General features: G+C 40.3%; 1 protein-coding gene across 1 annotated transcript; it reads left to right on the forward strand.

The window, feature by feature from the left end:
• Window positions 1–749: 749 nt before the first annotated feature.
• On the forward strand, window positions 750–25800 carry LOC132540294 (butyrophilin subfamily 1 member A1-like). Its single transcript, XM_060197082.1, has 15 exons — window positions 750–774; window positions 1634–1981; window positions 3017–3036; window positions 3159–3240; window positions 3870–4151; window positions 5383–5489; window positions 5559–5579; window positions 9473–9493; window positions 11665–11685; window positions 13209–13272; window positions 13854–13874; window positions 16276–16296; window positions 19778–19804; window positions 19910–19936; window positions 25271–25800. The coding sequence occupies exons 1-15, from the start codon at window positions 750–752 to the stop codon at window positions 25798–25800; spliced, it is 1617 nt and encodes a 538-aa protein (XP_060053065.1).
• Window positions 25801–27503: the final 1703 nt, after the last annotated feature.

A 27503-nucleotide genomic window follows, 5' to 3' on the forward strand; every position in this document is an offset into this window, starting at 1 on the left:
CTCTCAGCCCTGCTTCCCTGGCCAGGCACAGGTGAGTGGGAAAAGCCTTCACTGTCTTTGACTATGGGGCCAGGCCTGGAGTGGGGTGGGGGACCTCTGTTACAGGGGATGGTCCCAGGGCTTTGCCTCTTTTGCTGAATTCTTTAAGCTGGTTCTCATTCAGGCTTTTCTTTGCATTGCTGATTCTTGTTACATTTTATATTTTCTGACTTGGAATTTTAAGTAGAAAACCAGCCAATTAAAGCAAATCTTGTTTAACATGACTAAATAACTTACAGTTAAGTCCTAATTAACACTATTGCTCATTCTGCCAAGTGTACCATGTCCCCTCCTACAGCTGCATTAGGAAAGGCCGGTGTGTGCTGCCCACTGCTCTGAGTACCTGGACTCAGAAGCCATGGGCCCCTGTCTCCCTGAGAGTCTCAGTGCTGTCCCTGCTGAGCTAGGAGCTGTGTCCTGTGTCCCTGTCTTCACTTGCCCTTCCTCCCCCTGGAGCTGGACTTGACCTTCAGCTTCTCACCTGCATATTTTGACTGCTTCTCCTTCACTGAAGGCCCCTCTCAGCTCCATTTTCAATAGTATCTTCCCACCACATCTTCCACATCCCTGGTTCAGTTTATTCCTGGAGCTGAACTGCCACCATCTCTCCATCAGCCTCAGGCAGATTCCTGCCCTCTGTGTTTCTCAGCACTGCTTTAGGGTTTCACACAAGCATGGTTCCCTTTAGAAGGAAAAAAAACACAGCAATGATGCTTGAGATGGATGTTACCAAGAGTAAGAGTGTCAATCATTCTGCTGGATATACAAATAGCTAAGCACTATGTTGTGTGCATGAAACTAATAAAATTTACACCCCAAAGTAAATAATAAAATACCTCCAAAGTACAAAAGGGTCTTTCAGGAGCTGTGAAGGAATGCAAACTCTGGTGACAATACTGACAGTATTATTACTTAACAAGTGTGATTCATGCTATTCTAAAGACAATTGTATGGTTGTGAATTAAGCACTAAACCAGCTGATTACTATTCAAGTCTTGTCTAATAACTGACTATGTCACCCTGGTTTGGGATATGGGAGGAAGAAGGGAAGGCTATAATCACAGAACAGAACCAGGCAGAATCCTCATGGATCAGACACTGACAATCAAATCATGGGACAGCTTGATTAGTTGAGGAAATGTTCACTTAATACCTTGCTTTTCCTGTTAAATACATGATTTAATGATCAACACTGTAATGCATTTTTATAAGATGTATTTTTAAAGATGAATTTCCCTATTTAAAGAGAGTGAATAGCAGAGAGGGAGATAGAGAGGGAGAAGCCAGAGCTCTGATCCAGCCTGTGGAGCTCAGGCTCTTCCTCTTTCCCAAGGCCTCAAGCAGGGAGAGCCTGAGCTCCACAGCTGACTCACCACCTAGCTCTCAATGGAGTTCTTCTTTTCTTTCTTCCTTTCTCTCTTTCTTTCTTTTCACAAAGGAGCTTTAATTAATCATTTTGCAATGTACTCTGGGAATATAAGTTTCCTTTTAAAATATTGCATGGCTTACTGGTTGTCAATCTAATAAAAATAGTTTGAAAAACTCTGCATAGCATATTCTTGGCAACAGTCACCATTTTCTCCTTTCCAACCAGGACAATTCAATGTGTTAGGCCCAGGAGCACCTATCATTGCCTCAGTCGGGGAAGAAGCTGTGCTGTCCTGTCACCTCAGCCCAGAGACAGATGCTGAGGACATGGAGGTGACCTGGCACCGAATGGATCCTCCAGCTCTGGTGCATCATTATGCTGCTTCCCAGGATCAGCTGTGGCAGCAAAACCTACAGTACCGAGGGAGGACAGAGTTTCTGAAGGAGAACATTAACACAGGGCAGGTGGCCCTGAGGATCTTTCCCACTGTGCCTTCAGATGGTGGAGAATACAGGTGTAACTTTGCAAGCTCCACGTTTGAAAGTGAAGCTCAAGTTGAGGTGCTGGTCACAGGTGAGTCTTTGAAATGAATTCTCTCAAACTATTTCTAGGATTTTTCAATTATATTTAGGTAACAGCATCTATAGTGTTGGCAAAGAAACTGCCCAATAGAGAGTAACAGTAAATATATGATTATTTTAGGCCAGTATGTTAAGGAATGTTTATCCAAATATTATATTCTGACACTGCAGGTTGCAGTAGAATTCTATACACCTCTCCTTTGTTTATCAATATAAATGATTAAGGAGAACAGAGATGAAGTTTCTAGGAATTTCTGCTCTGCACAGTAACGGAAATGCATCCTAGTCTACCATACCACTGATAATTCATTTTTATTTCCATAAGGTTTACTACAGAGGTTTGGTGCCTGTGTGACAAATCCATTGATCCCAACCACAACTAGTTTTTTTTCATTCTTTGTATTTTGATTGGACAGAGAGAACTTCAGATTGTAGGAGGAAACTGGCATGGGGAAGAGACACCTGCAGCCCTGTTTACAACCACTGCAGCTCCACCACTGCAGGTGGGGACTAGGGGCTTGGACCTGGTTCTATACAAATAGTAAAGTGTGTGATCTGCTGGGTGTGCCACTGCAGAGCACTCTCTTAATTCACTTCTTTTATTAATTTTGGTAAGGACAGAAATTTAGAGGGAATGGGAAATAGGGAGAGAGAGAGAGAGAGAGAGAGAAAGAGCAAGAGTGAGAGTGAGAAAGAGAGAGAGAGAACTGCATCACTGCTTCATCACCCATGAAGCTTCCTCTCTGCAAGTGGGGAACTTGACCCTAAGGATTTGAACCAGTGTCCTCACTCTGTGTGATGTGTGTGCTCAACATTGTGCAGCACCAGGGGCCCCTTTACTAACTTTCAAAGATGACTCACCTGAAAACATAAAAAGGGAAGGATGACCCTCTTTCTTTTAGGAAATATTCTAGAACATACACTGTTCCCATTTCACATCACATTCACAAACACCTCCTAAATGCAGGAGTTTGGAGTGCAAAGCCTTAAGTGACTGGCACACCCACTTTTAAGATTGTCTCCTTAGCAACTACACAGGCCAGCAAGGTAACTACTAGCCTCATACTCCACCTCGAGTGAGTTGATATAGGTACACTGTGAAAGTCAGGTTATCCACAGACCAGTCCAATGAGTCCAAAGCTCAGTGGTTCCCTGTGGCTGTTCATTAGGGCCACAGGATGGTGAGAACATTCCCAGAATGCCGGATGCTCATACTGGAAAGTCTTGCTGAAAGGGATGGTGGATATTTGGGTAAGAACAAGATATTTGTCACAGAAAACACCCACTCTACATTTACTCACCAGGATGCACCAGGATTGATAGAATATTCTGCTATTCACTTGAAGGGTCATAAGATAAGGGATGTAATAGCTCACCTGGGAGTGTGTCTGCTGCTCCGTGTGCATGACCAGGTTTGAGCCCAGCAGCCAGAGTCCTAGGGAAAGCTTTGATTTCGTTAATCTCTATTTCTATTAAGACATTTTGAGTAATGAAAAAAATTAATCATCAGCTAAATGAGTAATAACATATTATGCAGAAACAGTAAAAAAGAAAGAACATGATTAGTGTTTGTGTAATTTATCAATTAATTTATTCTTTTCTAAATTTGACTGTGCTGTTTATTCTCCTTTCACTTTTGGAAATTTTTTATTTAATAGTGATTTACAAGATTATAAAAGTAGTAGGTATAGCTTCACACAGTACCCACCACAAATGGTCTATGTGTCCAACAACTGTGCTTAAGGTTTCTTAACCTCCACATTTACAAAGCAGAGTTGAGATTCATAGTGGTCAACTAGGAAACACAAGCTGACAGCCAAAGTCAGGTGGCAATAAACCTGTGGAAGAATCTACTTTTTCAGTCTCTTTTTCCTTCCCAGCCTCAGGCACAGCTCCTCAGATCCACATTGAACCTGGAGGCACTGGGGAGGTGCAGCTGACCTGCACATCCAGGGGCTGGTACCCAGAGCCTGAGGTGCAATGGAGGGACCTACAAGGACTGCGGTATTTGGTGCCGGCCTCTGAGACAAAGACAGTGGCAGAAGATGGCCTGTTTCATGTGCAAACATCTGTCACTGTAGATGCCAGCTCAAGAAATTTGTCCTGTGCCATAAGGAACCCCGTCCTCGGTGAGAAGAAGGAAACACATATTTCTATGGCAGGTCAGTGTCCTCCAGTGTGAGAATCCTGAGAGATCTCTGCTGAGCAAGGAGGGGACAGCATGCAAGACCTGAGGGTGAAGGTTCTGCTCTACCCCACCCACTGTAGTTGTTATTGGAGATCTTGTTTGAAAACTCATCTTCTGTCTGTTTTGTACTTGTTTGTGACAGGGGGTATCATTACATTATTTTATAGTAATAATTTCATGGTTGCACAAGGTATCAAAAAACATTTAATTATTTTGAGTAGTCTTGTACGTTTTTTTTCTAAAATGTTCTTATTCCTACTGCCAAGGGAATTACCCTTATAGACAATTTTTTGATGTTTCCCAGCTATCAAATGAAGCCAATCTGCTGAATTCCACCTACCACTTTTGTGGCTTGAGGCAACTACTAACCTTCCTGACCTAGATTCTGAAGTCCTGCATCTCACATTCCCTCACACCATTAAACTGCCCTGCCTATTGCTTGCTTGTCAGTATCACATACAGGCATGTGGAAGGTCTCTGAGTAGAGAGGACAGTGGCAAAGTCTGACTGAGGAAACTGAGACAGGAGGGAAGAGAATTAAAGATAAGGGAATCCTGTATATCATTTGTAGCATTTTAGGAATTATAGGAGAATTAGAATTGAAAGTGTCCATATACCAAGGTCTGACATTCCTGAATGAGAATACAATGTTGTGTGATGCATCAGCTTCACTTGTGGGCAGTAAGAAGTGATTTTCTCTCTCTCCCTTTGGAAGTACAAGAGAACATCAAACTCTCAGGAATTCCTGTGTTTCTGTGAATTGCAGGGAGGAAGGGTGAGGCTTAGAATCACTGTCCCTGCTCACATGCTTCCCAGGGGAAAGCCCTTGGGTTTGTCCACAGCAGCCAGGTCACTGATGTCAAGCTCAGTCTCAAGGAAGATAATTCCTGTGTTTCAGACGCCATGTTCTCCAGGCTCTGGCCCTGGATAGTGGGATTCGCTGTGCCCCTGTGTCTCCTGGCTGTTGCCGCAGTCTTGGGTGTTCTCTTTGTACGAACTAGAAGAAAACTAGGTATGTTTGGGCTTGATATCCTTGTCCTCATGATAAAGGCTAATAATAGCTTTTACCATAAATGTGCTTCACAGATCATCTGTGATGGGTGCACTGAAAGCAGAAATAGTTAACATCATTTAATTGATTAGAAGTATAATTCTTAGTTTTACCCTTCAACCATAACATCCCTGACTGGTTGAATTGTTTCTAGATTGGGATCTATATTACAGAGCAGAGTCATTTCAGAACCCATCCAACATCAGAAGGGGGATGTCTGGGAACCTATGTCTGTCTTGCAGCATCAAGAGAGCATCTATGGTGAGATGAACAGCAGCTCAAACTGACTCTGATTCCTAATAATTAATTTATCTTTTTCTTTATTTTCAGGTTCACTACCAAGAGAATATGGTGAGTTGCATTAGACCTGAGAATCATGCCAATTCTTGGTTATGACCCATATTCTAGTTATCCTAAATAAACATGAATCTAGTAGGAAAGACTTCAGGAGAGCCGGATGGTGATGCACTTGGTTCAGCAGGTGAAGTTCTGTGCATATGCACCTGCATAAGGACTGGAATTTGAGCCCCTTCTCCCTACCTGGTGGAGAGAGAGAACACTGAAGGCAATACCTCTCTCTGTCTCTCTCCCTCCCTCCCTCCCTCCCTCCCTCCCTTCTCCCTCTTCTCCCTCTCTCTCTTTCAATTCCCCTCTAAATTTCCCTCTGTCCTATCATATAAAATAGAACAAAAGAAAAAGGAAAAAATAGTGTTGGGAGCATTGTGTTGGTAATGCCAGCACCACGGAGCTTAATAATATTCCACTGTGTATATGGCCCAAATCTTACTCAGCCATTTGTTGATGCTGAACACCTCAGTTCCTTCCTGGTTTAGAATATTATAAATTGTGCTGCTATAAACTAAGATATACACAGATATTTTGGATGGGTGTGTTTGATTCCTTACCATATATCCCCTTAAGAGAAATTGTGGGGTCATAGTGTAGGTACACTTCTAGCCTTTGAGAGTATTCCAGACTGCTCTGCTAAGGAGCTGGACCAATTTATACTATACCCAGAAGTACAGGAAGGTTCTTCTGTCTGAACAACCTCTCCAGCATTTATTGTTGCTGTGGTTTCAGATGTAGAACATTCTCACAGGAATGAAGTGCTATCTCATAGGTTTCTCTATTTGTATTTTTCTAATAATCAATGACTTGGAGCATTTTTTTCATGTTATTTGACCTTTAGAATATTTTTTGTTGAACATTCTGTAAATATTCTCCCCCCATTTTTGGATAGGGTCATATGTTTTCTTTCTTTTAATTTTTTATTTATTCATTTTCCTTTTTCTTGTCCTTGTTTTATTGTGGTAGTTATTGCTGTTATTGATGTCTTTGTTGTTGGATAGGACAGAGAGAAATGGAGAGAGGGGAAGACAGAGAGGGGGACAGAAAGACATCTGCTGACCTGCTTCACCACCTGTGAAGTGACTCCCCTGCCAGTAGGGAACCCTGGGCTCCAATTGGGATCCTTATGGTCCTTCTGCCTGGCACAACAGGTACTTAACCTGCTGTGTTACCACCCATCTCCCAGTCTTTTGTTCTTGTTGCTGACTTTGGTGAATTTGTTTATATGTTTTGGTTATTATCCTGTTGTCTAATGTATGGCATAAAAATATCTTCTCCCACTGTGTAAAAGGGTCTCTATTTTTGTGTGGTGGTGATTTTTGCTATACTAAAGCTTTCTAATTTATTGTAGTCCCATTGGTTTATTTTTGATTTAGTCTTCTTTTCTTTTTTTTAAATTTATTTTTATTTAAGAAAGGATAAATTAACAAAACCATAGGATAGGAGGGGTACAACTCCACACTGTTCCCACCACCCAATCTCCATATCCCATCCCCTCCCCTGATAGCTTTCCTATTTTCTATCCCTCTGGGAGCATGGACCCAGGGTCGTTGTGGGTTGCAGAAGGTAGGAGGTCTGGCTTCTGTAATTGCTTCCCCGCTAAACATGGACATTGACTGGTCATTCCATACTCCCAGTCTGCCTCTCTCTTTCCCTAGTAGGGTGGGTCTCTGGGGAAGCGGAGCTCCAGGACACATTGGTGGGGTCTTCAGTCCAGGAAAGCCTGACAGGCATCCTGATGACATCTGGAACCTGGTGGCTGAAAAGAGAGTTAACATACAAAACCAAACAAATTGTTGAGCAATCATGGACCCAAAGGGTGGAATAGTGGAGAGGAAATGTTGGGGCGGGGTACTCACTGCAAACTCTATTGTACTTCTGCTTTCAGGTATATATTTTGCACTAGTTTATGGATACATATGAACATATGATCTCTCTCACAGAAACTGGTGTATATCCAGGTTTTAGGACTTTGTTAGAAAGTGATCCACCTGGAATTGAATTAGAGAATACTATGAAAGGAAAGGTATCACCCGAGTAATGAATCTGAAGGGTTGTCATTCCACACCTGAAGTCTCTGGACACAGTTTGAGCTGAAGCATGTTGAGGTGGTAATCGTTGCGTTGATTAGCTTGCGATCGGCAGGTGCAGTATTATTTGATATGGCTTGGGAGAGGCATGAGGGAAAGTGGGCCCTATCCTAAGTTTCCAGGACTGGCAGAAATAGAGGCTCTATAGTGGAGATGTGAGGTTTCTGCTGTCTTAGGGTTCAAAAATCAATGGATTATCATCACATTATTTGGTAACTGGTTTAACTTTGAAAAGTCCTTTTGTTAGGGTTTTCTGTATAGTACCCAGCCAGTATCTTGTATATAGCTGTGCCATTGGTTGCTTCTGATCTACTTAGTCTAGGCTTTTGAGAGAGTGTATATAGTAAAGTCTTATATTAAAGCCTATATATTAAAAAGACTCGGTCTGTGTTTTAAAAACTTTGAGACATACAATTAATGTTCCCCCTCTCATATTAATTATCTAGTGATTTATATGATTACACTTTACTAGGAGTGTACATAAACACCATTCCCACCACCAAAACTGTGACCCATCCCACCCACCCACCTCCAACCACCACCGGCCCAGGATGCTGCATGTCTACTCCTCACCACAGGGTTTTTACTTTGGTGCCCTACTTTCAATTTATTCATCCTGCTTTTAGTTTCCCTTTCAGATCTGCTTTCTCAACGTCTGTTGATGAGTGGGATCATCCCATATTCGTCTTTATCTTTCTGACTTAGCTCACTAAACATAATTCCTTCTAGCTCTGTCCAAGATGGGTCAGAAAAGGTGGGTTCATTGTTCTTGATACATGTATAGTATTACATTGTGCATACATACCACAGCTTTCTCAGCTACTCATCGTTGTTGGGGATTTATTCTTTTTAGTTAAATTTCTATCATTAAAGATGTCTTTACAGAGTTCTGCCAATAATTTACTCTAAGTGTTTGATAGTTTATGGCCTAGCATCCAAGTCTTTGATCCAATTAAAATTTACTTTTGTGTTTGGTGAAATCTAGTGGTTCAGTTTCTTTCTTCTGCATGTTTCAACCCAATTTTTCGGTATCACTTGTTGAAAAGACCCTCCTTTCCCCATTCCATAGTCTGGGCAGCTTTGGCAAAGATTCGATGTCCATGGTATGGTGTCACTGATGAACTCATTTAAAGTAGGAGTTTGTTTCATTCCTTTAGTGTAGAACTCCTTTCAGGAATTATTGCCAGTGTGGACTGGTGGTGGTGAATTCCTCTGGATTCTGTATGTTTGAGAAACTCTTAAGTTATCCTATGTATATGAAAGATAGTTTAGCAGTGGAGAGAATTTGTGGCTGGTAATCTATTCCCTTAGTATAGTGAAGGTTTCATTCCATTCTCTTGTGGTTTCTAATTTCTGTGATGAGAACTTTGCAGATAGTCTGATGGTTTCTTGCTTTGTATTTCAAATTCTTTATCTCCTGTGTCATGCATACCCATGGGAACAAAAATTGAAATAATAGTAATAATAATAATTTTAAAACCAGACACAGCGTCACTTTTGGCTGACAAGCAGATACCATACTGTGAAAGCTGAAAACAGAAATGGCTAACATCACATAATTGATAAGAAATGTAAATCTTAGTTTTACCCTTCAAGCATAACATCCCTGCCTGGTTGAGTTGTCACTAGATTGGGATCTATATTACAGAGCAGAGTCATTTCAGAACCCCTCCCATATCAGAAGGGGGATGTCTGGGAACCTGTGTCTGTCTTGCAGCATCAAGAGAGCATCTATGGTGAGATGCACAGCAGTTCAAAATTACCCTGAATTCCTAATAATTAATTTATCTCTTTCTCTGTTTTCAGGTTCACTGCAAAGAGAACATGGTGAGTTGCAGTAGACCTGAGAATCATGCCAACTCTTGGTTACTGACCCACATTTGAGTTATGCTAAATAAGCATGAATCTAGTAGGAAAGACTTCAGGGGAGCCAGTTGGTGGTGCACTTGGTTCAGCAGGTGTAGTTCTGTGCATAAGCACCTGCATAAGGACTGGAATTTGAGCCCCTTCTGCCTACCTGGTGGAGAGGCTTCACAGGTAGTAAGCAGTCTCTCTCCCTCTCTCTCTCTCTCTCTCTCTCTCTCTCCCTCTCCCTCTCCCTCTCCCTCTCCCTCTCTCTCTCTCTCCCCCCCTCCGTCCCTCCGTCCCTTATTCCCTCCCCCTTCCGTTCCCTTCCCCTCTCAATTTCTCTCTGTCCTGTCATATAAAATATAACAGAAGAAAAAGGAGAAAATTAGTGTCGAGAGCAGTTGGTTGGTAATGCCAGCACCATGGAGCTTAATAGTACTCCACTATGTATTTAGCCCACACCTTAATCGCTATTTGATGTTGGACACCTGGGTGGCTTCCAGCTTTAGACTATTAAAAATTGAGCTTCTATAAACTAAGATATACACAGATCTTTTTGGATGGGTGTGTTTGATTGCTTACAATATATCCCAAGAAGAGGAATTGTGGAGTCATAGGTTAGGTCCACTGCCAGCCTTTGAAACTTCTCCAGACAGTTCTCCACAGGAGCTGGACCAATTTTCACTCCCATGAATAGTGCACAAAGGTTTCTCTGTCCCCACAACCTCTCCAGCATTTATTGTTGCTGTGATTTCTGATGTACGACATTCCACAGAATTTATTTGATATCTCATAGTTGTCTCTATTTGCATTTTTTGATTTATTTTTTATTTAAGTAAGGATAAGTTTAAAAAAAACATAGGATAGGAGGGGTACAACTCCCTACAATTCCCACCACCCAATCTTCATATCCCATCCCCTCCACTGATAGCTTTCCCATTCTCTAGCCCTCTGGGAGCATGGACCCAGGGACATTGTGGGTTGTAGAAGGTAGAAGGTCTGGCTTCTGTAATTGCTTCCCCACTGAACATGGATGTTGACTGGTTGGTCCATACTCCCAGTCTGCCTCTCTCTTTCCCTAATAGGGTGGGTCTTGGGAAGCGGAGCTCCAGGACACATTGGTGGGGTCTTCAGTCCAGGGAAGCCTGGTCAGCATCCCGATGGCGTCTGGAACCTGGTGGCTGAAAAGATAATTAACATACAAAGCCAAAAATGCATTTTTTTAGTAATCAAGCACTTGGAGCATTTTTTCATGTTTCTTAACCTTTAGAATACTTTCTGTTTAATATTCTGTTCATGTTCTCTCCCCATTTTTTTGGATGGGGTTGTTTGTTTTCTTCTCCTAATTTTTTATATCTATTTATTGTCCTTTTTGTTGCCCTTCCTGCATTATTGTTGTAGTTATTGTTGCTATTGATATATTCATTAGATTAGATTAGATGTCCATGGTATGGTGTCAGTCACTGATGAACTCATTTAAAGCAGGAGTTGTTTGTTTCTTTTAGTGTAGGACTCCTTTCAGGAATTCTTGCCAGGCTGGACTGGTGGTGGTGAATTCCTCTGGGTTCTGTATGTTTGAGAAGCTTTTAAGTTATCCTGTATACATGAAAGATAGTTTAGCAGTAGAGAGAATTTATTGCTGGTAATCTATTCCTTTAGTATAGTGAATGTTTCACTGCATTCTCTTGAGTTTTCTAGTGTCTGTGATGAGAACTCTGCAGATAGTCTGATGGTTCTTGATTTGTATTTCAAATTCTTTTTCCCTTGTGCCATACATATACATGGGTACAAAAATTGAAATAATGGTAATAATAATTTTAAAACCAGACACAGCTTCACTTTTGGCTGAAAAGCAGATACCATATTATGAAAGCTGAAAGCAGAAATGGCTAACATCAGTTAACTGATTAGAAATATAACTCTTAGTTTTACCCTTCAAGCATAACATCCCTACCTGGTTGAGTTGTCTCTAGATTGGGATCTATATTACAGAGCAGAGTCATTTCAGAACCCCTCCCATATCAGAAGGGGGATGTCTGGGAACCTGTGTCTGTCTTGCAGCATCAAGAGAGCATCTATGGTGAGATGCACAGCAGTTCAAAATTACCCTGAATTCCTAATAATTAATTTATCTCTTTCTCTGTTTTCAGGTTCACTGCAAAGAGAATATGGTGAGTTGCAGTAGACCTGAGAATCATGCCAACTCTTGGTTACTGACCCACATTTGAGTTATGCTAAATAAGCATGAATCTAGTAGGAAAGACTTCAGGGGAGCCAGTTGGTGGTGCACTTGGTTCAGCAGGTGTAGTTCTGTGCATAAGCACCTGCATAAGGACTGGAATTTGAGCCCCTTCTCCCTACCTGGTGGAGAGGCTTCACAGGTAGTAAGCAGTCTCTCTCCCTCTCTCTCTCTCTCTCTCTCTCTCTCTCTCCCTCTCCCTCTCCCTCTCCCTCTCTCTCTTTCTCTCTCCCCCTCCGTCCCTCCGTCCCTTATTCCCTCCCCCTTCCGTTCCCTTCCCCTCTCAATTTCTCTCTGTCCTGTCATATAAAATATAACAGAAGAAAAAGGAGAAAATTAGTGTCGAGAGCAGTTGGTTGGTAATGCCAGCACCATGGAGCTTAATAGTACTCCACTGTGTATATAGCCCACACCTTAATCGCTATTTGATGTTGGACACCTGGTGGCTTCCAGCTTTAGACTATTAAAAATTGAGCTTCTATAAACTAAGATATACACAGATCTTTTTGGATGGGTGTGTTTGATTGCTTACAATATATCCCAAGAAGAGGAATTGTGGAGTCATAGGTTAGGTCCACTGCCAGCCTTTAAAACTTCTCCAGACAGTTCTCCACAGGAGCTGGACCAATTTTCACTCCCATGAATAGTGCACAAAGGTTTCTCTGTCCCCACAACCTCTCCAGCATTTATTGTTGCTGTGATTTCTGATGTACGACATTCCACAGAATTTATTTGATATCTCATAGTTGTCTCTATTTGCATTTTTTGATTTATTTTTTATTTAAGTAAGGATAAGTTTAAAAAAAACATAGGATAGGAGGGGTACAACTCCCTACAATTCCCACCACCCAATCTTCATATCCCATCCCCTCCACTGATAGCTTTCCCATTCTCTAGCCCTCTGGGAGCATGGACCCAGGGACATTGTGGGTTGTAGAAGGTAGAAGGTCTGGCTTCTGTAATTGCTTCCCCACTGAACATGGATGTTGACTGGTTGGTCCATACTCCCAGTCTGCCTCTCTCTTTCCCTAATAGGGTGGGTCTTGGGAAGCGGAGCTCCAGGACACATTGGTGGGGTCTTCAGTCCAGGGAAGCCTGGTCAGCATCCCGATGGCGTCTGGAACCTGGTGGCTGAAAAGATAATTAACATACAAAGCCAAAAATGCATTTTTTTAGTAATCAAGCACTTGGAGCATTTTTTCATGTTTCTTAACCTTTAGAATACTTTCTGTTTAATATTCTGTTCATGTTCTCTCCCCATTTTTTTGGATGGGGTTGTTTGTTTTCTTCTCCTAATTTTTTATATCTATTTATTGTCCTTTTTGTTGCCCTTCCTGCATTATTGTTGTAGTTATTGTTGCTATTGATATATTCATTAGATTAGATTAGATGTCCATGGTATGGTGTCAGTCACTGATGAACTCATTTAAAGCAGGAGTTGTTTGTTTCTTTTAGTGTAGGACTCCTTTCAGGAATTCTTGCCAGGCTGGACTGGTGGTGGTGAATTCCTCTGGGTTCTGTATGTTTGAGAAGCTTTTAAGTTATCCTGTATACATGAAAGATAGTTTAGCAGTAGAGAGAATTTATTGCTGGTAATCTATTCCTTTAGTATAGTGAATGTTTCACTGCATTCTCTTGAGTTTTCTAGTGTCTGTGATGAGAACTCTGCAGATAGTCTGATGGTTCTTGATTTGTATTTCAAATTCTTTTTCCCTTGTGCCATACATATACATGGGTACAAAAATTGAAATAATGGTAATAATAATTTTAAAACCAGACACAGCTTCACTTTTGGCTGAAAAGCAGATACCATATTATGAAAGCTGAAAGCAGAAATGGCTAACATCAGTTAACTGATTAGAAATATAACTCTTAGTTTTACCCTTCAACTATAACATCCCTGACTGGTTGAGTAGTCTCTAGATTGGGATCTATATTACAGAGCAGAGTCATTTCAGAACCCCTCCCACATCATAAGGGGGGTATCTGGGAACCTGTGTCTGTCTTGCAGCATCAAGAGAGCATCTATGGTGAGATGAACAGCAGTTAAAAATTACCCTGAATTCCTAATAATTAATTTGTCTCTTTCTCTATTTTCAGGTTCACTACAAATAGAACATGGTGAGTTGCATTAGACCTGAAAATCATGCCAATTCTTAGTTACTGACCCACATTCTAGTTATGCTAAATAAACATGAATCTAGTAGGAAAGACTTCAGGGGAGCCAGTTGGTGGTGCACTTGGTTCAGCAGGTGTAGTTCTGTGCATAAGCACCTGCATAAGGACTGGAATTTGAGCCCCTTCTCCCTATCTGGTGGAGAGGCTTCACAGGTAGTAAGCAGTCTCTCTCTCTCTCTCTCTCTCTCTCTCTCTCTCTCTATCTATCTATCTATCTATCTATCTATCTATCTCTATCTCTCTGTTTCTCTCTCACTCTCTTTGTTTCTCTCTCTCTCTTTTTCTCTCCTATCCTCTCCATCTACCTTTCCCTTCCCCTCTTACTTTCTATCTGTCCAGTCATATAATAGAACAGAAGAAAAAGGAGAAAAATAGTGCTGAGAACAGTTGGTTGTTAATGCCATCACCATGGAGCTGAATAGTATTCCAAAGTGTATATAGCCCAGACCTTAAGCCGCTACTTGATGTTGGACACCTAGGTGACTTCCAGCTTTAGACTATTAAAAATTGTGCTGATATAATCTAAGATATACACAGATCTTTTTGGATGGGTGTGTTTGATTCCTTATTATATATCCCCAGAAGTGGAATTGTGGGGTCATAGGGTACACTCCTAGCCTTTGAAATTTCTCCAGACAGCTCTCCACAGGAGCTAGACCAAATTACACTCCCACCAGTCGTGCAGGAAGGTTCTTCTGTCCCCACAATCTCTCCAGAATTTATTGTTGCTGTGATTTCTCATGCAGAACATTCCACAGGAGTTATTTTATATCTGATAGTTGTCTCTACTTGCATTTTTTTAGTAATCAATGACTTGGAGAATTTTGTCATGTTTCTTGACCTTTAGAATATTTTTTTAATATTCTGTTCATATTCTCTCCTCATTGTTGTATGGGGTTATTTGTTTTCTTTTTTAAATTTTTTATATTTTCTTATTGTCCCTTTTGTAGCCCTTGTTGTTTTATTGTTTAGTTATTGTTGCTATAGATATATTCATTATTGAAAAAGAAAGAGAGAAATGGAGAGAGGGGAAGACACAGTGCGGGACAGAAATATAGATATCTGCAGTGCTATTTCACTGCCTGTGAAGTGACTCCCCTTCTGGTGAGGAACCTGGGGCTCCCATCGGGATCCTTATGATCCTTGAGCTTGGCGCCATGTGTGCTTAACTCGCTGTGTTACCACCCATCGCCGACTCATTTATTTTCGTATTGCTGACTTTGGCGAATTCTTTATATGTTTTGGTTATTATCCTGTTGTCTAATGATTGGCATGCAAATATCTTCTTCCACTGTGTAAGCTGTCTCTATGTTTGTGTGGTGCTTATTTTTGCTATACTAAAGCCTTTTAACTTGTTGTAGTCCCCTGGTTTATTTTTGATTTAGTCTTAGTTAAATTTCTATCAATAAAGATGTCTTTACAGAGTTCTGCCAATAATTTACTCTAAGTGTTTGATAGTTTATGGCCTAACATCCAAGTCTTTGATCCAATTAAAATTTACTTTTGTGTTTGGTTAAATCTAGTGGTTCAGTTTCTTTCTTCTGCATGTTTCAACCCAATTTTTCAGGATCACTTGTTGAAAAGACCCTCCTTTCCCCATTCCATAGTCTGGGCAGCTTTGGCAAAGATTCGATGTCCATGGTATGGTGTCACTGATGAACTCATTTAAAGTAGGAGTTTGTTTCATTCCTTTAGTGTAGAACTCCTTTCAGGAATTATTGCCAGTGTGGACTGGTGGTGGTGAATTCCTCTGGATTCTGTATGTTTGAGAAACTCTTAAGTTATCCTATGTATATGAAAGATAGTTTAGCAGTGGAGAGAATTTGTGGCTGGTAATCTATTCCCTTAGTATAGTGAAGGTTTCATTCCATTCTCTTGTGGTTTCTAATTTCTGTGATGAGAACTTTGCAGATAGTCTGATGGTTTCTTGCTTTGTATTTCAAATTCTTTATCTCCTGTGTCATGCATACCCATGGGAACAAAAATTGAAATAATAGTAATAATAATAATTTTAAAACCAGACACAGCGTCACTTTTGGCTGACAAGCAGATACCATACTGTGAAAGCTGAAAACAGAAATGGCTAACATCACATAATTGATAAGAAATATAAATCTTAGTTTTACCCTTCAAGCATAACATCCCTGCCTGGTTGAGTTGTCTCTAGATTGGGATCTATATTACAGAGCAGAGTCATTTCAGAACCCCTCCCATATCAGAAGGGGGATGTCTGGGAACCTGTGTCTGTCTTGCAGCATCAAGAGAGCATCTATGGTGAGATGCACAGCAGTTCAAACTTACCCTGAATTCCTAATAATTAATTTGTCTCTTTCTCTGTTTTTAGGTTCACTGCAAAGAGAACATGGTGAGTTGCAGTAGACCTGAGAATCATGCCAACTCTTGGTTACTGACCCACATTTGAGTTATGCTAAATAAGCATGAATCTAGTAGGAAAGACTTCAGGGGAGCCAGTTGGTGGTGCACTTGGTTCAGCAGGTGTAGTTCTGTGCATAAGCACCTGCATAAGGACTGGAATTTGAGCCCCTTCTCCCTATCTCGTGAGAGTCTTCACAAGTAGGTAGCAGTACTTCTCTCTCTGTCTCTCACTGTCTCCCTCTGTCACTTTCTCTTTCCTAGTCTCTCCCTCTCCCTTTCACTTCCCCTCTTAGTTTCTCTCTGTCCTGTCATATGGAATAGAACAGAAGTAAAAGGAGAAAAATAGTGTTGAGAGCAGTTGGTTGGTAATGCCAGCACCACAGAGCTTAATAGTATTCCAAAGTGTATATAGCCCACACCTTAAGCAGCTACTTGATGCTGATCACCTGGGTGGCTTCCAGCTTTAGACTATTAAAAATTGTGCTGCTATAAACAAGATTTACACAGATCTTTTTGGATGGGTGATGTTGTCTTCATAGAAGGTGGAAGGGAGTATTCCTGTTTCTTCAATCTTATGGAAAAGCTTAAGAAGTATGGGTACTAACTGTTTCCTCAAAGTTTTGTAGAATTCGTTTGTGAAGCCATCTGGTCCAGGACTTTTGTTGTTGGGGAGATTCTTAATAATGGTTTCAATTTCTTTGTCTGTGGTTAGTACATTTAGGTTTTGTAGTTCTTCTTGGTTCAGTTTTGGAAGGGCATATGTTTCTAGGAATTGTTCCATTTCTTCCAGATCTCTAGTTTGGTGGCGTATAGTTTTCCATAGAAGTTTTGCATGATTTTCTGGATTTCTGTGTTGTCAGTTGTGATATCTTCACCATCGTTTACAATTCTATTAATTTGAGTCTTCTCTCTTTTTTGTTTGGTGAGTCTGGCTAGGGGTTTGTCTATTTTGTGTAGTCTTTCAAAGAACCAATATTTTGCTTCATTGATCTTTTGTATGGTTCTCTTATTTTTATGTTGTTTATTTCTGCTCTAGTTTTATTTATTTCTGTCCTTCTGGTTGCTTTAGGGTTCCTTTGTTCCTCTTCCTCTAAGTCAATAAGGTGTGCAGTAAGGTCCTTCATTTGAGCTTTTTCTTGTTGTTTAATATGTGATTGTATGGCTATAAGTTTCCCTCTCAATACTGCTTTAGCTGTGTCCCAAATATTTTGATAGGTTGTGTCTTCATTTTCATTTGTGTCCAGGAACATTTGAATTTCCTGCTTGAGTGTCTCTCTGACCCAGAGGTTCTTAAGGAGTATGTTGTTTAGTTTCCAAATTCTGTGATTTTTAATAATTTTCTGTTTGTTGCTAAATGTTAGTTTTACTCCACTGTGATCTGAGAAGATACTTGGGATGATTTCAATGCTCTTGAATTTATTGATGCTGTCTTTGTGGCCGAACATGTGGTCTATCCTTGAGTATGTGTTATGTGGATTTGAAAAGAAGGTGTATTCCAGTTTTTTGGGGTGAAGGACTCTGAAAATGTCCAAGAGGTCTTGTCTGTCAATCTCTTAAATCAATTCTCTTGTATCTTTGTTGATTCTCTGCTTTTCTGATCTAAGTGTAAGAGTGGGGTATTAAAGTCTCCCACTATTATTGTATTACTATTGATGCATTTTTGAAATTCTTTCAGTAGATGCTTAATGTATTTAGATGGTCCCTCATTGGGTGCATAGATGTTAATAATTGTTAAGTCTTCTTGGCTGATTGATCCTCTAATCATTATGTAATGTCCTTGCCTATCTTTTATTACTTTATTTAATTTAAAATCTATCGTGTCTGAGATAAGTATGGCTATTCCTGCCTTTTTTTTGTGGTCTGTTAGCCTGTATGATAGTTTTCCATCCTTTCACTTTAAGTATGTTTATCTTGTTGGGTCAAATGGGATTCTTGCAAGCAGTATATGGTTGGGTTATGTTTTATGATCCATCACCCCACTCTGTGCTCTTTGATAGGTGAGTTTAAACCATTGACATTTATTGATATTATGGATTTAATGTATTGTAGTGCAGTTGTTCAACAAATTTTTGTTTGGTCTGATATATTGCAAGTATTATAGTGATGTTCTTGTTTATAAGAGGTCTTTTAGAATCTCTTTCAGGGATGGTTTGGTGATGGTTGCCTCCTTTAACTGTTGTTTGTCTAAGAAGGTTTTGATCCCTCCATCTACTTTGAATGAAAGTCTAGCAGGATATATTATCCTTGGTTGAAACCCTTTTTCATTCAGGGCTCGATAGACATCTTGACATTCTGTTCTGGCTTTGAGAGTTTGAGTGGAGAAGCTGATAGTCTTATGGGTTTTCCCTGTATGTGATTTTTGTTTCTCTCTTACAGCCTTTAGGATCCTTTCTTTATCCTTACTTTTTCTCATTGTGACTATGATGTGTCTTAATAATAATACTTTAAAAACCAGATTCAGTGCCACATTTGGCTGACAATCAGATACCATATTATGAACACTGTAAAGTAATTAGAGAAATTGTTAGACTTTAACTTCTGAAAACATCTTATAAAGGCAATTCAAGACTCCAGCCATAACTTACAAACATAAATATAAAATTTTAGATATTATTTCATCAAATAACTACAAAATTCACAAAGAAAACTTCAAATGGAAATTCAAGAACTTAAAGAGGCTGGGGAGAGAATTAGAGCTATTATTAGAGGCATTATAAATAGAATATTTCAGCTCTATGACTGGCTAGCAGGGCTAGGAGATAAAACCACCACTTTCTCTTCGTCTGAAGCTCCTTAACAGTGAGGATTCCTGAACAATGGAGTAATTCTGGGTGAAATAGCAGGCACCAGCAGAAAAATATTAACATGAGAGTAACTGGAACTCCATAGTCTCAGGAGATGGAGAAGGAGCAAAGTTGATATTTGAATATGTCACAGAGGAAACCTGTCACACACCTGGGAATTGCTGAAAGTATAAGCATTAAGAAAGCCAAAAAAACAGCTAGAATTTATAAGTCAAAATGGCCCACACCACAACACATCACTATATAACTTTGGAAAAACAAAGAGAAAAAAAATCGATTTTAGGTCAGTAGAGGATATGTGTGTTTAATTTTAAACACTATTTAGATTATTCTTACATGTTTTATAAATATATTAATAATTCACTTTAATAAGATACCCAGGACCAGAGAGATAACTCCCCAGGTAGGTTTCCTGCATTGGTTTGGGAATCGAGTCTGAAGCCTGGCAGCAGAGGGAGGTGCCAATGCAACTCAAGAAGCTTCTGTGCTCTGGGTTTCCCCCTTGGTCTAGCTCACTCTTCCTCTCTGACCTTGTATCTTAATGAAAAATAGGCTAGACTATGAAATTTCACATTTGAAAGTTCTGTCTCTCCTCCTCACGTTAAATTGAAAATACAGCTAGTGTCCCCTCAGAATGCTGATCTCTCTTTCTCTGTTTGCTTGCAGCCCAAAGCAAAGCCCTGGGAGCAGAGGGTGAGTGAATTCTGAATTCTCTACATTGACATCCACATGTCATTATTCATACCAACCCCTGTCCTGCTAGCTTTTCAACTAACTTCACATTTTTTTTGTTTGTAGGACTAAGTGTCATCAAAAGATTTGCAGGTAAGTACAAATGTGATGAATATTAAGTGTGATTCATGACTGCCATGAACTATTATGCAAATAGATAGACTCATGCCTGAGGCTCAGAATCCCAGGTCCAATGATGCAGATAATTATAAGCTAGAACTGAGCAGTGCTTTGGAAAAATATATAAATAAAAAAGTAGAGAAATAAATGATGTCTGGTGTTAGGCACAGTTCCATATAAATAGAGCTTCCATTTCCTCAACCCCTGGTAATTCAGTGAGAATCACTTTAAAGTCCTCTATTTGGGATGGAAAATAGCTCACTTGGATGGTGCACTGCTTCTGCCTTGTGTGCAACACAGTTTAAAGCCTGGCCCCCGTTGCATTAATAAAACTTTGGTGCCATGATCTCTATTTTTTTCTCTCTCTCTGTCTTCTGGAATTCTTTTTTAGAATAAAGGCTTTGCCTGAGTAATCTATATAGTATTCTGTACTGCCAGGCTAGCTTCACAGGTAGGAGAGAGGATCCAGGAACCAAGCTCATGGCAATAGAAATACAAATCTTTATTCATGCGGGCATCCCAGAGTCAGGCGTGAGTGCAGCAGGTTAAGCCACGTGGTACCAAACCACAAATGGACACCTCCCAGTCTGCATGCTAGCCCTTCTCCAGGTATGGACATGGGATATAAAAGAGAATAACAGAAGAAGAGAGCAAAACCAGGAATAGAAGTGGGTTGTATTAGGGCAAAACAGGCAGTGGCATGTTGGGAAAGGAGGTGGCTGGAAAAGGGGTGGAGAAAAGAATGAGTAGGAAGGTAGAAAGTTTCTGTAGCAATGGTTTCCAGGGTTTTTTTAAAACTGGCAGGATTAATGTACCCTGCATGTGGGGCCGTCTAGAGGTAGAAAGAAGATACATCAGGCAAAACAATGATTATGTAAATAGGCCATAGTATCTCCCACTTTCTTTTTATCTAATGGTGATAGTATCAGAAATGTGGGGTGCTTTGTGGGGCAGGGAGTCTTATAGGATAAGGCACACGTTTGGGGTTCCTACTGTCCCTCCTTGCTCAATCTCAGGGTAGAGAGACTGACAGGATAGACGCATCCCTCAGGTTCGAGACCTGCCAAGCTCAACCACATCCTCACAGTTTCCCAACATCTCCCTCTTTCTTAATGGCCATATAAAATTGGTGAATGTGTGTAAAAGACTCCATTTCTTTCAGGAGAATAGCAGTGTAAGGGTGAACAGAAACTTTCTGGGCAGAAACCTGAATGATATCATGCAGGCATTTTTAAAAGAACTGGAATAAGACAGAGAGTGGCAAGTAAGAGTAGCGAGGGACAGCGTGAGACTGAAGAGAGGCCTGGTGGTGGAAAGGGGCTGCCTGATATGTAGAGGAGTGGGGGCCTGTTAGGCCAAGGTGCAAGAGGGGTGATCTGGCATTGCAGAGTCCTGAGACAGCTGGCTGCAAAGTCCATTGAATGCTACAGTCAGTCTTCGAGAAGTCCAGCAGTGTAAAGGTAGTGTCCAAAGGTGTACCAGCTAGTCCAATAGAAGCGTCAGTCCAATGCCAATGACCAGGGGAAAAAACGCCTCATGTCTATCTCGATGGGGGGGTACTGCCACTGGAACTTTGCTTCTCTGTAGAGAGTGAGCTGAAACCACCAAAATGTGACAGGTCAAGCATAATCAAGAAGGGCAGACAGCGATTGGTGAGAGAAAGGCAGTAAGAAAGTTCAGTCGTTGGAGTCTGTGAATCAGGTTCTTTAGATCATGTCAGGACACATTATTGGCTGGGGGAGCACTGTAGTCATGCTGTCAGGTGGGCAATGTCAGAATGTGCTTGGATCCAGATGGTTTTCCAGGGATTCCTGTGAAAGAAACACAAACAAATCTGCTTCCCATGATTAGAAGGATATCTGGATCAATTTTTTAAAAGAGGTTTAATCTACTTAGTTCGTTAGTCAGCTGAATATTGGGGTCATGTATCCCCATTTTTTTCTTTACTTGATTGCACCTAGGTGTTTTTTAGACCTTCTCAACAACAATTTGTCTTTGGGAGTTGATAAGGGATTTCTATTGTATGGGTGATGTTATAAAGGAAAAAGTCTTTAAATGGTTGGCTGACAATGTCTTTAAACTGCTTGACATTATAGACAGGCCTACAGTGGCAAAATGAGATACACCAGTTAAGTGTAGAAAGATATGTGAATGCTGTTGTTAATTTACATAAGTTGTATATGGGAGAACTTCTTATATACTTTAATATCTTACCTTATGAGCAGATGCTTTTCCATGTGAATACTTGACAGCTGTAATTCAATTATTTGTGAAAAAACAAAACTTGTAACAAGTTAGAAATTTACTATAATAACTCAATGATTATAATTGGTTTAAGTATTTTTATAATTTTGGAAGGCCATTCTAGTATGATTCTAAGGCTGTTTAAACAATTTAAGCACAATAAAATGTGGTCAGTTAAAGAGAAGAAAAATTGTTAGAAGCCTAATTTATGAGGATCTTAAGCATAACCATTGTGTGACCTATAATTCACCGGGCTGGTGATACCTTTGTAATTGAGAAGGTATATGAGAGCTTTACATATCAACAGTGTCTTTTCTACTTTTTGTTACACCCATTTAAGTTGGAGACACACCCCAGATATGTGTAGGATCTTCAGACCAGATTTAGTTAAAATATATTGACTTTTGTGTGTCAGGCGGTGGCGCAGTGGGTTAAGTGCTTGTGGCGCAAAGCACAAGGACCGACGTAAGGATCCCGGTTTGAACCCCCAGCTCCCCACCTTCAGGGGAGTCGCTTCACAGGCGGTGAAGCAGGTCTGCAAGTGTCTCTCTTTCTCTCCTCCTCTCTATCTTCCCCTCCTCTCTCCATTTCTCTCTGTCCTATTCAACAACGATGACATCAATTACCACAACAATGTTAAACAACAAGGGCAACAAAAGGGAAAATAAATATATATATATATATATATATATATATATATATATATATATATATTGATTTTTAACTAATTTTTACATTAGACTTTAAACAAACTCAGGTTATTTAGAAAGTTAACACATGTTAGTGACAAAGTTTTTTGCAGTTTTTCTTTTAGAACATTTACAATGTCAGATTGATGCCAGATTTTTTGTGGATTAATTTCCACAAGATAGCTTACAGGGCACTTTTGGGGGCCCTCCAAAAATGTCCTGTATAGAGAATCTATATTTTAATTTTGCAGATGATAAATTCTCTTGTTAAATATTTAGACTTTTACCTTAAATACTCAATTATTTTAGCAAATTTATTTTACGTTTGTAAGAATCGTGTTGAAAAGTCCTTCATTTAACAAGCCTGGTAAGAATGTAGCTTCAAAGTTACACTTTTAACCTAAATGTTGATTTTTACCAAACTTCAAACACACACATAAACATGTAGTCTTGAACACACAGAAGGAGAAAAACTTTTGTTGTGAAGATATATCATGTCAAACACAAATTTAGATCCGTACTGTCTTAGTTGAACCATTTTCACTTACACATTTTAAGATTAAGCTTTTCACATTTATACTAAGACTTAAAAAAATCAAAAGAGGGGGAAAGAAAAAAAATTTAGATTGTTTCTGGACATCATGGCTGTGTCCAGCATTTTTATATAAACTCAATTAAGTTTCAGAGTACTCTGAGAAAAATGGGTCATACAAAACCTTCAGTCATTCAATTCACTCTTTCACAAAACACAACTGGCCAGTCATAGCATAAGATATTCAGAGAAGGGGGGTAGAGATGGTTCTGTGAACCAAATTTTCAGATCCCGCCATGTCATATTATGGGTCCTGGGGTGTGTCCTGCAACCCGTCCTCTTGCAGTGTTTCTTGTTCCTCAGGGATAGCAGCACCATCATGTATTGCTGGATATGGTGGGCAGGAAACCAGACAGGTTTTGAGTAATCCTCACTCAATGGAAACACTCATACAAAAAATAACCTATCCCATGGTCAATAGGGGGTTAGGCCATTTCCAAAATCAGTTAATTCTGCATAAATTTACCTGAAGTGAAAAGAAGTCATAAAATATGAAAGTGTTTCAGAAAAAAAATTTTAAATGAATGGTAAAGCCTTGGATAACATTGATAAAAATTAGTCATTTTCCTGAAATGGAGTTGTAAATCATGAGGGGGGAAAAAAAGCTATCACTGAATCCATTTTTTAAGATCAAATTCATAAAACTGACTTTCGTGGGGCTGGGTGGTGACATACTCAGTTGACTGCACAGGTTGCTGAATGCAAGGTCCCAGGATTGAGTCCCCAGTCTCCACCTGCAGGAGGGAAGCTTCCTCTGCGCTTAAGCAGTGCTATAGGTGTCTCTCTTTCTCTCCCTCTACCCTCCTCTCACTCTCAATTTCTGCCTCTATAAAAAAAAAATAATACTTCCAGGAGTGGTGGATTTAAGATGCAGATACTGTTGGCAATAAAAAGAAGAAAAAAAAAAATTTTTAAGTAGACGAACTTTTTACCACAGAGGCAGCATTGCCCAACCCCAAGATAAGTGCCAGTGCACTTCACCCTCCATCAAACTATTCTTTTCCATGAGAGGAAACTGAGACCTTCCCTAAGCCCCATTCTATTCCTGGAATCCTGTTACTGCATCAAAAGCCCAAAGTTTATTGAAATCTCACCCTATGGATTTCCTGCTTTGTTTTCTTATTTCCCACTTGTGACCTCAGTCTACACTAATCCCATATTCACAGTAACAGTGCTCCAGAGACTAAACAGACTGGTAAAATACGAGATTTGTTATCAATTCACTCCCCCTCACAATCAGTTTGCTCACATCTTCCTGTTGTTACCATCAGCCTGCACATATGCTGTCAAAACTCCCTCTTGGAGAAACAGATCTCCATAGCAGCCACACTTAATCTAAGTGTGATTATAACATTATTTTCTTTTATACTCAGAATTCTTTGAACTAGTTCATAAAAGTCTTTCCCTGCTCCCCTCTGTCCATATACCCAGAGAAAAGGCAGAATCCCCAGTGGTCTCAGGGACTCAGTGACTCTGCCCTCTTCCTCTGGGCTTCCCTGACCCCGCCCATTCCCCTCCTACTCTCCTCTGGCTGCACTGGATACTGTCCTCTCCAGGAGCACCCAGAGGGCTTCAGCCTCTGTGTCTGCAGATGGGGCTCACCTGGCCATACTGCACTCTTCTAGGCTTCATGGCAGGCACATTTGTTTCTCACTCTTGTTTTCATCCTTCATTACACACCCTGTTAGATAGGCATGGAAGACCTTTATGTAAATCCCATGAGCCCTAAGGTAGGACTTACTTGCAGTCCTACAGTTAATGGATGCACTTCTTCTTCTGCAGCCAACATAACCCTGGATCAGGACACTGCTCACCCTAACCTTAAGGTGTCAGAGGACAGAAAACATGTGAGACCTGTTTCGGAAAAGCAAGATGTTCCTGACAATCCTGAGCGGTTTGACACTCTCAGGTCTGTTCTGGGGGAGAACAGCTTCTCTGCTGGTGACCATTACTGGGAGGTGGATGTGGCTTGGAACTCCAGGTGGGCAATAGGACTGTGTGTGGAGTCAGTCAAGCGGAAAGGAGGCATCACTGTTTGTCCTGAAAATGGGTTCTGGGCACTTTCCCTAAAGTTCAATGTGTTCATGGCACTTACCACTCCCCCTTCCATTCTTAAGATTTCAAAAGACATTCAAATTGTAGGTATTTTTCTGCAGTATGAGAAAGGTCTAATTTCTTTCTACAATGTGACAGAGTACAGCCTGCTTTATACTTTCAAAAGCACATTTACCAAACCCCTGAAGCCATATTTCTACACTGATTATTACATTTGGGGAATAAACAGTGGCCTCTACCTCCCCAGCTGTCAGTGACCAATCCAGTCATCACTTTGGGGACACAGCTGAGACACCACAGTGTGTCCTCATGGTCCATGAGACCATCAGACACCCCACCCAGGAAACTGCAGTCAGGGGAACCAGGATCTGCCTAAGGCCCAGACTCCTCCAACCTTTGGGGTAACTCAGAGTGACCCCTTGCATTGTCCACTCTGTGCTGCCCATATCTATTCCCTTTTCTCCTAGAATCTGATTTCTTATTACTCTTTGGTTTTAGTGACAAAAAAAGCAAAATTCTGTAAAAACAAAATAAAATGATAATAATAATGATACAGTCTCAGATATCAGTTGATAGTCTGAAACAACTTACCTACTTTCCTCAAAATACAGATTTGGTGGCTGGGCACTGACACCTCCTTGATTGCCCATGTTACCAAGCACAAAGACCTGGGTTTAAGACTCTCATCTCCACCTACAGAAGGGAGCTTCACAAGTGGTGATGCAGTACTACAGGTGTCTTCTTTCTCTCTATCCCACCTTCTCAGATTTTTCGATCTGCGTCTAACTTTCTGTTTCTGATTAACCAAAAGCTGGAGTTCCTCAAGGGTAGAGGCTACATGCTGTTCATTTCATTGACCATTTGTGTCGAGATCAGTGCCTTGTATTCAACATAATATTGAATGACACAGACTTAGTGAAATTGAATCCAGTCACTAACTAGACTGACTCACACCTTGAAAGACTTAACCATTCACTGTAGCTTCTATCACTGTCCATGGTCCTATTGTCAGGTCTCGTGAGTCTCCTGGCTAAGTCACATGGCTCTATACTGGATTATAATCCTAAAGGGAAATATTACTTAGCAAGAATATATGAATGCATCATATGTGGAGATAATTTATATTACTACATGGTATATCTAGAATTGCAGTATGTGCTAGAGTCTCCTGTATACTGCAGCATCTAATACACATTACAGGGTACTCACACTTGATTAATTTTCAGATATTTGATGATGAATTCAGAGAATGAACTTAGAAAAGCAGTGTTTTTAATAAGACAGAAGGGAAGAAATAAAGGAAGGATGGAAGGAAGGAAGGATAAAGAAAGGAAGAAAGAAAGACAGAAAGAAGGAAATATTGCTGCCAGAAATCGTTACGGTGCATAAAGCTTTGAACCCTAAAGCATGAGGTCTTGATTTCCGTTTCCACCCTTACATATGTCAGTGTTCTGACTTCTTCTTTTTATCCCTTCGCTTCTTTCACTTTCATAAACAAATAAAAAAGAAATACCAAAATATAGGGTGCTGGGTGGTAGTATGGCGGGTTAATTGTAGATGGCACAAAGCACATGGACTAGCATAAGGATCCCAGTTCGAGTCCCCGACTCCCCATCTGTAGGGAGGTCACTTTACAAGTGGTGAAGCAGGTCTGCAGGTGTCTATCTTTCTCTCCCCCTTTCTGTCTTACCTTCCACTATGGATTTCCCTCTGTCCTATACAACAACAACAACAACATAAAATAACAGTAACAATAACAAGGGTAACAAAAGAAAAAAATGGCCTCCAGGAGCAGTGTATTAATAGTACATGCACCAAATCCTAGAGATAACCCTGGAGAAAAAAAAAGGAAATACCATATTATAAATGAATATTATGAAAAGGCAAAATAAGCATATCATTAAACAATCAGGTAATTAATTGCTTTGGGGTTAGTTTTTTTATGAAAGAACACAGTAAT

This window comes from Erinaceus europaeus, chromosome 9 (genome assembly GCF_950295315.1).
Source record: "Erinaceus europaeus chromosome 9, mEriEur2.1, whole genome shotgun sequence".
Lineage (NCBI taxonomy): Eukaryota > Metazoa > Chordata > Mammalia > Eulipotyphla > Erinaceidae > Erinaceus > Erinaceus europaeus.